The sequence below is a fragment of the Pelodiscus sinensis genome, chromosome 14, assembly GCF_049634645.1.
Source record: "Pelodiscus sinensis isolate JC-2024 chromosome 14, ASM4963464v1, whole genome shotgun sequence".
Taxonomy (NCBI): domain Eukaryota; kingdom Metazoa; phylum Chordata; order Testudines; family Trionychidae; genus Pelodiscus; species Pelodiscus sinensis.
Window position 1 is genome coordinate 17,506,540 of NC_134724.1, and position 13,252 is coordinate 17,519,791.

The 13,252-nt window shown below is 42.9% G+C and overlaps 1 protein-coding gene across 9 annotated transcripts in view; it reads left to right on the forward strand.

The window, feature by feature from the left end:
- Window positions 1–13,030, forward strand: part of ARNT2 (aryl hydrocarbon receptor nuclear translocator 2) — a 174,826-nt gene extending 161,796 nt beyond the window's left edge. For all 9 annotated transcript variants that reach the window (XM_075897103.1, XM_075897104.1, XM_075897105.1 and 6 more), the window contains 2 exons: window positions 4,741–4,877; window positions 7,546–13,030. In XM_075897103.1, coding sequence (XP_075753218.1) covers window positions 4,741–4,877; window positions 7,546–7,644 — 236 coding nt within the window. In that variant the 3' untranslated portion in view covers window positions 7,645–13,030. The remainder of the gene's footprint in view (window positions 1–4,740; window positions 4,878–7,545) is intronic.
- Window positions 13,031–13,252: the final 222 nt, after the last annotated feature.

A 13,252-nucleotide genomic window follows, 5' to 3' on the forward strand; every position in this document is an offset into this window, starting at 1 on the left:
AAAAAGAATGAGTAAAACTATTACAGGTTGGTCCTCCCTTTTCCAGCACCCTCAGGACCTGACTTAGGTCCTGAAAGAGGGATTTTGCTGCACCAGAGGAGATCATTTGTGGCCTCCCTGCTCTGCCCCTCCCAGTTGGCCTTTTGGCTCCCTCCACTGCTCAGATGAATTCCCCCTCTCCTGCTGCCCAGCTGCGCTGCAAGTCCTCCTCCCTTCATGCTGTGTGGCCCTGGCCCCCCACAGGAGGGAGACTCTGATCCTGGAACATCCATGGTCCACAAATGTTGCTGGACCAGAGAGTTCCAGTTTATAGAGGTGCGACTTGTAGTGCCAATGCTATCTCAAAACTCTCTATGCTGTTGTGCAATATGCCATCTGTTATAAAATGCCTATACGGCCCTGTGTCTGTAAACTTAAGATGGTACTGCCGCCAGTAATCATCCATGCTAGTAATCTGAGGCCTCACATGTTTTTATACTTTGTAAAAAGAAAATTAAATCGGAAAAAATCCAGGTGCACATTGTACATGCTCCTTCAGGAACATGAGTAACCTGAGTAGTGTCTTTGGAAAGACTGGTGCCCATACACTTGGACAGCATGAAAAACATTAGGAGTGTTTAGAACTGCTCAGCAGCACAGCAAAATCAACTTTTTGATATTTCAGAGAGTTATCCAGCAGTGTTGTGCAGTCTCCTTCACAAGGTTCAGGGGTTCAACCCTGATGTTATATAGGTACTTACTAGTGGCTGGAAGCCTTCACATGTGAGCCTCATGATCATTCCTGAAGTGTGTGAAATTCCACAGCTGCTTACATTACAGCATACATAGTTAAGTAGCATAATTAAGGATAACTGTGCTATTCATTCTCTTCAGTAAGCATGCAAGTATGAGCTGTTCCTGAGGGAGCACTTTAACAGGAAAAAAATCAATAAGTGAAATGAGACTAAAAATAATGAAACAAGAACATTTCCCTATTCCTTTCTATACATGCACCTTCTAAAATAGTGGCCTTGATAGCAATTGCCTACAAGAATGCATGCAGTGGAAATTAGAATATAAAATTCTGATGGCTATTGAGTCCTGGGTTAAGGAATACCACAGCCAACAAACAAAACAGCAACATTCCTAAATCCAGCACAACATGCTCGTAGTTCAGAGCAGTCAGTGAATCAGCTGCAGAAGTGTGAGGTAGGCTGCCAGGAACTAAAGGTGAAGAAAGAGAACTCAGCTATTCTTGGCCAAAGTCATATAAGCTTTTATATACACACTAAGCAAAAGATTTAAAATGACACATTGACCGTAGTATCTTATTTACACAAGGAGTTGATGCAAAGCCTACTGAAGTCAGTGAAAGGATCTGTCCACTGATTTACGTGAGCTTAGGATCAAGCCACTAAAGTTTAAAGCAAATTCTGTCCAATTTCTCTAGCACTGTTTTCTCATTGTTTGAGGAACAAAATAAAAAAAAATCCTCATATTCCATTGAACTTAACATTTGAAACCCTTAGCTTCCCCTTACATAGGTTATTATCATTACCACAGGTAGAAAGTTAAAACACTCATTTTTATTTTTGCTTTTAATGCTAATTTGTTCACCTTCACTTTTCACTTAACCTTTATGAATGAAATTTATGAACCTTTATGAATGAAATTCAAGCCCTTTTCACTCTTTAGGCCTCATGCACTTGCATTATGCTGCCTTGCTGGACTCAACAGCAGTGCAGGGGGATGTGTACATCAAAATGAATGACTTCCTGTTAAGTTAATCATGCCACCGTTTCTGTTAGAATTGATACATTTGTTTTTTAGAGAGCTTGCACTGGGGGCCCAAACTTCTTAGCAAGGACCGGTGTTCCCTGTAAGTTGAACACTTGGAAGGCCATCCTAGAGAGTTTCAAATGCCGCACAGCTGGCAGCATGTATATCTACTGGTGGTGTGCATCTGCACGTGTCTTGGTGCACATAACAAAATTTATTCCACACATAAATGGGAACATTGGCAAGGACCTATTCATTTGGTGGGAAATATTTCCTGATCTACATCAGTTTGAAATCTATTAATAAATCCATTTATTACTGAAAGGAGCAGCCTGAAACTGCTGGTAACCTCTGTCTTGCTGAACAATAGGCTCATTTATCTCACTGCGTAAATGTTAGCACATCCTACTGAGCAAAACTGATGCAGCTTTCCTTTAAGGGGTAACGTCAGTGAATTTTGTTGTGACCAATAGTGCGGCTGCAGGATTTTTGAGTCAGCTGAATTATTTGTCAGCAGGGGAGCAGTGGTAATTCTCCAGCCCAGATGTGACAGAAGCATGCCATTGCAATTCATCGGTCTTCTGGGAAACGGCTTACCGTTCATACCAGATTTCATAGCTGGCAGTAGAGAGAGATCGGAGTCAGGGTGGAGGCATTTGTGACTTTGCACCTTGTGGAGCAATGACAAACTGTGAAGTCAGGCATTTTGGCTACTTCCCTTTGCAATCCCGTACATTTTTCTGTGTGGAAATTTTGGTTTCTGGTTGTAGGGCATATAATGCAACATGGCATGCAGAATTGTATGGTTCTGTGCTAATGGCTAGGAAGTTGGCCTGTGGTTATGACCTGCCTGGTCCTGATCTACCAGTGACCCCCAAATTTTCGATTTGAGTGTCTGAAGGAAAAAAGGCAAAAACAGAACCTATCAAAGGGAAATGGTTTTCAGGTTTGCTAGAAACATTTTTAGTTCCCAAAACAAGACATGCAGCACCCACTACTGAAAATCAATACCTATATTGCTTCCTGAGCAATTCACAGGAGATGCACCTTCCCTCTCCCATCTGAGCTTAAGGAAAGCAATGATGCTGTATTGTGCTGTGAAAGAGCCAGCCAACCACAAACACGGTTGTATATCTAGCGAAGAAGTTTAATTTTCCATTTCCTGGCTTGGCAGCAGCAGCCAAAAGCTATCCAAAATATTATAGAACATATAAATCTTGGAACGAGGGCTTTACAAATAGCCAGTTTTTTGGTTCCAACAGAAGGAAAACTATTGGATTATATTTTATGTATTTAGGGCAAAATTTGCCTACCAAAGTATAAAGAGAAATCCAATTGACTTCAGTTGATAAACATAATCTATGAATATACTCCTAAATAGAGCTCTGTGCAGATACAAAAATTCTCTGTATCTGCAAAAATGAGCCATGGATATCTGCATCTGTATCCGTGGATGCGGATATCCTGAGATATCTCTGGGTTTGCTGGTCTGTACTTATAAAAAGGGTAGGTAAAATAGCTGACAAATGAAGTATGTGGTATCAGTTTAAGAACCAGGTCCATAATCCTGAAAAGGTCATTATGACAACATTGGTCGTCTTAACATTAAACCTCTTTATTCCTTCAAAACCCAAATGAACTAGCACTCTTTGGGCTCGTCTACATTGGCCCCTTTTCCGGAAGGGGCATGTTAATTTCACGAGTCGTAATAGGGAAATCCGCGGGGGATTTAAATATCCCCCGCGGCATTTAAGTAAAAATGTCCGCCGCTTTTTTCTGGCTTTTAGAAAAGCCGTCTACACTGGCCTCCGGCTTTTAGAAAAGAGCGTCTACACTGGCCCCGATCCTCCGGAAAAAGTGCCCTTTTCCGGAGGATCTTATTCCTACTTCAAAGTAGGAATAAGATCCTCCGGAAAAGGGCGCTTTTTCCAGAGGATCGGGGCCAGTGTAGACGCTCTTTTCCGGCTTTTCTAAAAGCCGGAAAAAAGCGGCGGACATTTTTACTTAAATGCCACGGGGGATATTTAAATCCCCCGCGGATTTCCCTATTACGACTCGTGAAATTAACATGCCCCTTCCGGAAAAGGAGCCAATGTAGACGTAGACTTTGGGTGTGTCTAAACTACATGGCTCCGTCGACGGAGCCATGTAAATTAGTTTATTCGGCATAGTCAAAAGAAGCGGGGATTTAAATAATCCCTCTTCATTAAAATACATATGGCCGCCACGCTGTGCCGACAATAAGCTGATCCGACACAGCACGGCAGTCTAGATGTGGGTCTGTCGGCTGGGGAAGCCTTTGCCGACTGATCCCTTTATGCCTCGTGAAACAAGGTTTACAATTCCAAGACTGGAGCTGCATGAATTAAATAGCTGCTTTACCCCTATAATAATGGAGGTCAAAATAATGTTTTTCTAAATACACGACTTCTAAATAAGATGAGCGCCTGTTTATCTTACTATTTAAAAGGTCATGGAACAACATGTACGTGGCGTGCTGACATGCTGCCTTTTCAAAATTTGAATTGTATAATCCATCATTAGCAGTACTCCTCCTGGTTCCACTTTTGATCCAAGAGTTTATTAAAGAGGAAGTGCATTCAAATGCCTGTCTTGTCATTCTGTTTTTATGTGAAGTGGCAGGTACTTATTCTCGTTACTAAAGAGAGGCAGGACTGAGGAAAAACCTGGCAAGCCCAGGTTAGGTTTCATTGCACTCTTCTGTATTTTACTTTGTGCTCTACTATAGTCAGCACGTTGTCCCTGTTGGGTGGGTACAGCCAGAGTAATCCACTCTCTTTGGTCCCTGTCTTGTGCCCTTGAGATCAGTGTCAAAACCCCTTGGCTACATTCCCACCATACTCCTTGCTGAGTATCTGTGCTATAAAATTTACTTCTGAACATCAAAGCTCTTCAAAAAAGTCTCAGAAAACATCCATGTGACTTTTAAAGCAACTGTCTGTGTAAATCTGAATCTTTCAGCTGAGAGTGGCCAAAGCAGTGGACAATTCCAAGGGAGACCTTCGGAGGTGTGGTCCCAATGGCAAAGCCAGCATCATAATCAGCAAAGCAGTGACCAGCATTCTCACCAGCAGCCCAGTCAGACTGAAGTCTTCCAAGTGAGTAGAAACACAGTTTCCTTGTGTCTACAGTTGTCATAAGAAAGTCAAAGTTGTCTTAAACAACAATCTTAGTCACCTGAGCCAGCGTGGAAACAGTCTACATGACAAGCAGTATCTGTCAGTATGAGATGTGCTACCCTGGGGCTTATAGGGATGTTATCTGGGATGAGGAAAGTCTTTGATAGAATTCAAAGCATTTTTTTCTGCCAGAGCATAAGCACTGTGGTTTGAAATGTTTTCTCCTCCCCCCTGCTTCCTCGGCAAAGGAGCTATGCATTTTAGGGAGAAACCAGTAGGTAGATAGTCCTGGCTAGAATTTCCTCCTCATACCCTGATCCAGATCTATAAATCCAGGTTAGGCTAGGTCTATACTAGCCTCAGAAGGTTGGCTTAAGGTACACAATAGGGATGTTAGATATTGGATAATTGAATCAGAACTTTGCAGTTACACAACTATTCAATAGTCCCTGGGGGTGAGGCTGGCAGCCAGTGCACTCCTGACCCCACTCCCAGGGAGCCCCCTGCCACTCAGTGCTCAGAGAAAGCAACACAGGGTGGCAGGCCCAGTCCATGAGGGAAGCCAGTTTAAAAACCAGCTCCCCTCACAGACTGGCTGCCTGCCACCCTGCGCTGCCACCTCTGATACAGAGGCAGTAGCGTAGGGCAGCAGCAGCCCCTGTCTGCAGAGGTCTGAGCTCCCCATGGACAGAGGCTGCAGCAGGGGAGCGGGAGAGGGCGGAGGAGGCTGCTTTGAAACAGCCTCTGTCCGTGGTGAGTCTGGGCCCACCACAGACAGAAGCTGGTCCGGCAGTGTCCCCTGCCCTCCCCCCTGCACTGCTGCCTCTGAAAGATAGTGGAGATGGTGCTGGGGGATGCAGCTACGTGGAGGGGCAGGCGGCACTGCAGAGACGGTGCTGGGGGAAGCGAGCTTTTAAGCCAGCTCCCCCCAGCACTAGTTTCTGCTTCCCTGCACCCTGATACAGAGGCAGTGGGGGGAGGGGAAGTGGAGAATGAGTAAACGACAAGATTAACTGATAACCAGGCTTAAGTTTAACTAGGTTTATCAGTTATCGTATAGTCGACTACGCTTATAGTGGACAATGACACCCCTAGTATACAACTGCAGCTGTGTCATTGACCAGAAGTTAGGGGAACAAGCTTCTTGGGAAATGAGCTTCTTTAGTCCATCCCATTTATCTCCACTCTCCAGGGGCCAGCGAGTTAGATTTAAAGCACATCCTTTCCCAGGGTGATACCGCATTTTGGTGCTCTTGGATGAGGGTAGTTCATCCTCTCGAGCAGATGCTTTGAGGTTATTTGTTATTTCTTGTTGTTTCGGTTCGTATTACAGGTTGAACCTGTCTGGTCTGGAACTCTCTTATCTGGCAACATCTGTGATCCGGCAGGACCCTGGATGTTGCTGGTCCAGAGACCCTACCACCCCAGCGGAGTCCTATCACCCCAGGGCAGCCTCGGGGCTGCTGAATGCCAGCTGATCGCAGCTGGCCATGGAGCCCTGGCAAGCTGGCAAGAGCAGCTGAGGAGTTGGCAGCCTGGCCATTTGTTGACAGATTCCAGGAGAGCCTGTCAGCAGAAGAGGTGGCCTCCCATGGTCTGTCAAACTTCCTCCTTCAGGACTGATTGAGTCCCAAGAGTGCTGGACTAGGGAGGTCCAACCTGTATCATGCTCCTTCTCCTACTGCAAAACCAAGTTCTGCCAGAGCTTGTTATTCTAAGAGCTGAAAGGATAGCACAACCATTTTCCAGAAGGGATTCCTCTTCCCTGGCTTTGTTCCTGACTGGGAAAAGGAGGTTCAGTACTCTCTAAGGCTACGTCTATACTGGCCCCTTTTTCGAAAGGGGCATGCTAATTTGACAGGTCGTAATAGGGAAATCCGCGGGGGATTTAAATATCCCCCGCGGCATTTAAATAAAAATGTCCGCCGCTATTTTCCGGCTTTTAGAAAAGCCGGAAAAGAGCGTCTACACTGGCCCCGATCCTCCGGAAAAAAGCCCTTTTCCGGAGGATCTCTTATTCCTACTTCAAAGGGATTCCACGAGGAGTAACGGTAGTTGGAACTAGGAAGCCTAGTTCGAACTACCTAGTTCGTGCTCCGTGTAGCCGCTCTGCACGGGGTTCGAACGAGCGGGGTTTTAAAAATGGCGGCGCCCCGCTTATGCAAATGAAGCCCGGGAAATTCAAATCCCGGGCTTCATTTGCAAGTGCGGTATGCCAACATTACCCTCCTAGTTTGAACTAGGAGGGTAGTGTAGACATACCCAAAGACTCTTGCATGGACTTCACATAACTCAGGAGATTTGGGAACAGTTACCTTGAACTCCACTTACACCAGAGAAATGGTTGCTGGACCACTCCCTTTTCTGAAGTACATGGCTGCTCGCTGACCTGGAGGAAAACCTGCAGCATTCTTCAGCGGAGGTGCAGTCAGAGTAAACGTAGGCACTGTTTACAGAACGCTGTTCAGAAGGAAGTAGATCCTCCACAAACGTGGAGGCTAGCCCTCTGCTCGGATGAATTTCACCTTCTTTTTCTGGTCTTTGGCCTTTTCTGGTGTTAAGTTTAAAAATGATTTAAAAAAAACCCACATTTGTGCCTGGATAGCATGCTATAAAGTAACACTTCACTTTGATTTTCCTTATGCAGGACATGCTGCCTATGCCAGGGGATCCAACACAGGGCACTGGCAATTACAACATTGAAGATTTTGCTGATCTGGGCATGTTTCCACCATTTTCTGAATAATTTACGAAGCAGAAAAGTGAAATGAAGTTCAACAAAACCATTTCAGTGTATTTTTGGCTCTGCTTTTTTGTGTTGCTTTACCATAGAATCTACTAACAAGAAGTCATGTTGCTCATGCTTCAGATAGTGATACAGGAGTTTGCTCTCTCTTCTTCCAGTGTGTGAGTACTGAGGAAGAAGTTACACCACTTGGTGGTGGTCACTGACAGAACCATTTTGTATTTTCTTGCCACCACCCTCAGAGATGAAGAACTTTACTTGATTGTGAAAAATCTGAGTCCTAAATATTTGAATGTGAACAATTCCTAATGCTCCCTTTTAAATGGTAAATTTTAAATAGATAATGAAGTAACAAAGACTAACAAAGAAAACATGTAAGGAAACGTTCAGTTATTGGTCTGTAGTTCTGTTTCAAAGCCTTGCTTTAATGTTAAATTTCTGAGAACAGACTTAGTATTCTGATTTCTTTGATTCTTGAGATTTTTTAGGTCAGTTTGAATGTGAGATTACACAACATAAAGTAGTCCTCTCTGACCAGAAGATTCAGCACCTTTTTCCCTCTCTTAACTCAAACTTGAATATGTGTACATTTTAGTACTGTATGTATATCTTGTGCTGTATAATGTGATTTCCTGTATTGGTAGGAGTTTTTTTTTACATGTAAAAAGGGTCCATTTCAGACTGTATACTGAAAGAGGTGACAAGATATTGCAGAACTTAGATATTGCAGGATTCTGCATCACTTTACTTAGAAATAACACTAATTGGTTGATTTTGGTAAGTCTGATTTATGCCATATATTTACTTACACAAGCTGTTACTGTTTTTATTGAGTGAGGCCTATATTTCTATAATTTTCTCATTACCTGGTTTTATTTTATTTTTTGCCTTCTACTATTGCATTCCCCCAACAGATCCTTTTTATAAAAATTACTGCATAGCATATCAAGAATATTGTTTCAGCACCAGTAGCATTTCCTTTCTATGAATGCCTTTTTTATATCCTGTGCAACATTACCTTTTAACAGTTAAGAGATGCCCTGTTACAACAGAGTCATCTAAGCTTATTTACTGAGAGCAGTGAGCTAGTTTGTTTCATGAGCCAAACAGGGTGATTACAACTAATTTGTGATAGGAACCAATCGGTCAAGCCACTGCCTGCCAAAAACAGAGTGGAGTTAACCTGAATTTTCGCATGCATGCTAAACTGCTGAGTATTCGCCTTTTTTTGTTTTAAACCCACCGTTTCAGGGTTTCACATCACTGGGCATTTGGGAGACTCAGGCCATCCATCATGGTGCAAGCGTTTCCATGGATCTGAGTCTTGCTGCCTGGTCGATCCGTCAGAAATGTCTAGAAATTCTGTTTACGTTCTCACATGATTGGTTGGATTAGAGAGCAGATGTAAAATGAATATTTATGGCCAGGTAATCCCTGCTGTGGGAGGGAGAATCACCCATGGACAAGAAACTAAGCTTCTTTTAAATCCTTTGAAGGTTGCAATCCAGTCCCCTTGGAGAAGGGGAAGAGGATTCAGCTGCCTAAATTGGTAGATGCTCTGGGATCCTCACAGATCTCTGGACATCGACAGGAAACTAAGGCCATCCACTCAGAGGCCCGGTGTCTCCACACATTACTAGCCCACATACTGCCTTTGCCTGGCTACTTGAAGCTACTTCTGAACTCGGAGGTGTCTTCCAGCAGGGAGGACAATTGTCATACAACAGTCCCTTTTGTCAGCATTAACTTGCATAGGTAATCATGGCGGTTCGTTGGGTGGATGTTGCCATGGACAAGAGTCCATGTCGTCATGTGGCGAGCTCTGATCATGTGGGTCTCATCCAGAGAGACTTCCACAGTCTGTCAGGCCAAAGATAGCAGGCCACTGAGACCCTGCTCTCAACCTCAGTCATGTGACTGGGGCTTTCCCCACCCTGTCCTGCTTCCTTGCATGTCACATAGCTGAGTAAGTAGTCCTCTGAGGCTTTCCGACCATTTGTCTCTTTAATCTCTAGGGCCAGTCCCCTGCACTTTGTGCCATTGGAGGGGTGTTTTATGTATGTGTTTTCAGTTGTGTTGTTTAATGAAAACTGAATCTATTTCTGAACTAGATAAAGAACTGCAGAGGCCTCAGATCTCTGGGCTGTACTTTCCTCAGCAGAGTCATCCTGTTTTAAAAATGGGCACTTCTTCTCTTGCCCTAGGGAATGAAAGGAATCCTCAGTTAGCTGAGGAGACAGTGCACTTAAATTGTCTCAGAGGGGCAGCCATGTTAGTTGGTAACTTTAAAAACAATGAGTAGACCTGTGGCACCTTAGATACTAATAAATTGGTATTCATCTGAAAATTTGACATCGTTTCCCTGGGCTTGAACAAAGACATTAACTGGATGTTGCATTATGAAGCCAGTTTCCCCCTGCCTTTAACATCTCATTGTTACATCAAAAGCTAAGTATGGAACACTTCCAGCCCACTTAATTAGCCTCATTAGCACTGGTCCTATGATTGACAGATACCTTTTTATTCTGTTATAAATAAATTGGTTTCTGTTGTTCCTCTCTAGCTCATCATCTGATGAAGTGGGTTTTGCCCACAAAAGGTCATAATGCTATATATTTTTGTTAGTCTCCAAGGTGTCACGAAATTACTCAATGCACTTAAACTATTTATTTTAATACCTTGATACTGATTCTCTTGATGCAGCCCCTGCTGCCCTTCATTCTCATCACACAGAGTGCATGGACAAAGAACTGATCAGTGAGTTAGACTAGAAAAGCTCTGCTCCCTGTAGTGAGCATGAGTTGAATTCACTGACCTCATAAAAGATGCTTGTATTCTGCAGATGGCTGTGTGGGAGAGGTGAGACATGAGAATCTGTGTGATAGGAAATTATAGTAAAAGGAGAAGTAAAGGATCCTGATTCTGTGACAAATCTAACAATGGGGGAAGACTGGAATGCCTAGCAATTTCTCTCTTTATGTAATGGACTGGACATGATACATTCAGCGGTTTTTAAAATTTAAAAATTAGGATTTCTGTAAAGTGAAAAATTGATTGGAAAATGGTGTTCCTACACTGGAGTCTACCTGTCAGCTTACTCTGTGTATATGTATGATTTATTTTGTTCCTGAACTCAGTCTAAAATAGTGTGTTTATGAAAACTTTTTTCCAGCCCAGAAAAGATTCTGTACATATCACTGTCTTTTTATATTGTAGATGCGTAGAAGAGGGATTGTCAATCAGTAGTTGCTAGTAGAGTTCAAAGTTCTTTTTTAAAAGAAATTCAAGCATGTCAATTTTTTAAAGATGCAGTATTACTAGTTTGAAGCCAGTATGCCCAAGGCATCAGTGCAAGGTGTTTCTTGTCGTCGTCGTCTTCTTCCTCCTCCTCCCTCCCTCCTTATCCTTGTAACCACAAAAGGGAGTTACTGTCAATTAAAGGCCAGTCTAGAAAAATGGAGGGCTTGCACCCACTTCACTTTGAGCCACAGTATATCCCTGTTTATATTCTGATATCCTGAGCCAATGCCTTCTCCCTGTTTCTCCATTCTCCTTAGCTCCCCTGCAGCTGATTCCACCCACAGTATCTTTATATTGCCCTAGGTTGGAAGGGCAAATGTGGGTGATCACTATCAGCTTCACTCCAGCAAGCCAGCGAAAAAGGAATTCTTAAAGAGCATTATGGTTGGTAGCCTTATTCCTGAGACCAAGACATTCACTAGTGCTCCCAGGGCTTCTGTACAGTAGGGGCTGCCTCCGTGCTACTGGCCGACTCTTTTGAAATCTCTCTCTCATTCTCATTCTAATTCTAGTGGCAGCAAAGGCTGTTTAGCATAAGTGGAGCTATGCTCTTTGTTGTGTCTTGACGGTAATAAAACAACATACCTGTATGACGACTGAAGTGCGTATTTAAAACTGTCCTTTTTTTAATGTGTTCCATCAGCATAACTCCAGTGGCAGTTCCGCTGCCAGCTTGCGGAGTTTACATGCAGATTTTTTTTTCTACCTGCCAAGCTGTGTTTTCCGATCGGTTGTGTTGCAAACAGAAATGTCTGTCAAGACAGTGGGAAATACAGAACTGAAGCATTATCTTTGTTAAATCATTTGTGCAGGAAACTACAAATGGTCAAGTAACAAGCTGAGCAAGTTACTTCCATAAGTAGGATTATAGACTGGGATCCTTTTTTTTTACTTACCAATTCATATAATCAATCCTGTTTCCTGGATCTAAGTATTTTACCAGAGTGATTGTATTGCATAACTTGTTAAAGGCACTACTGACAGTGCCTATAATAATACAGTTTGAAGCTCTCTAATCTGGCATTCTCTGATCCGGCAACATTCATGGTCTGGCATGATTTTACTTAGCCAGATGTCCACTTACCATGCGTGTGGCCAAATATCCCATGATCCCATAAAGTTTGTTTACAGCCGCCAGTCCTAGCTATGTGTTCTGTGCTGTTATTTAGCTCTAATTTACCCCTAAATGTCTTCTAAGAACCCCTTGAGCAGTGGAAGGGTAGATAATGCTAGACAGTATTAACCTTCTGTGGTTTGGCACTGGTCAGGTCCCGAGGGTGCCAGATTAGAGAGGTTCAATCTGTACTTAAACCAGATGTGTCCATAACTAGCTTTGTTGCCTTCTTTTTCTTGAAGCCCAGTCTGAAACTGTAAATATTTCTTGCAGTACTGCCTTTTTTAACTCCTAATTACTTTTCGCACAGTGTTATATAGTGTTGGATTTACCCAATCGCTATGACATATATTTTTATACATAGGCATACTCTTTCTTGAGAGTAATACCGCCACTTAATCATTAATGCCTTATCAATGTCATATTGCTGTTACTCTTTGATTGGTTGGTTTGCAAGGTATCCAATGGGTTAATGTTAAGTCAGATATTTTCATTTTCATGGCAGTGCTCAATTTGGGATACAGATGATTGCGCTGTAGCCCCACTTGTCACTGTTGGGAAGGCGGAAGGGAAAGAGGAGAATGTGTTTCAAGATGTGGGAAAAGGGGGGGGGGGAAGGAAGGGTGCATCATGATGGTTATGGGGCCACTATCCTCCTATTCCAGACTTGAGCACCTTTTCCTGCATTGACAGCTACATCGTTATGAACCAGCTTGCTTAGAGTAATGAATGAACTTTTTAAAAAATAACAAATGCCAAAATATTGGCTTCTATTATCAAGATAGGCACTTGGTTACTTACCTGCTCAACTCTTTATATTGCTGTGAAATTGTGCTGTGGAGAAAGTGTATTTTGTACTTCTGAATGTTATATATTTATGACTAACACTTACAGAATCAGTTGTGTGTATGTATATCTAATAACTGCCTTTTTAAATTTCATTAAAATAAAAATGTCATGAGCTGTTATTAATTCATGGGTTTATATAAGCAGTTGTGAGATGCTGCTGAGAGAAACAGAAGGCTCTGATACATCCGGAGCTTTGACATTCATGCTTTCAAATCAGAAAACGGATCTTGTTTTGTTTTAGTTTTTGTAATGCTCAGCAGGGATGTTAGCTATTGTGTAACTGAATAGTCATGTAGCCGCATGAAATTTTAGCGGTTACACGACTATTCGATAGTCGGCAGGAGG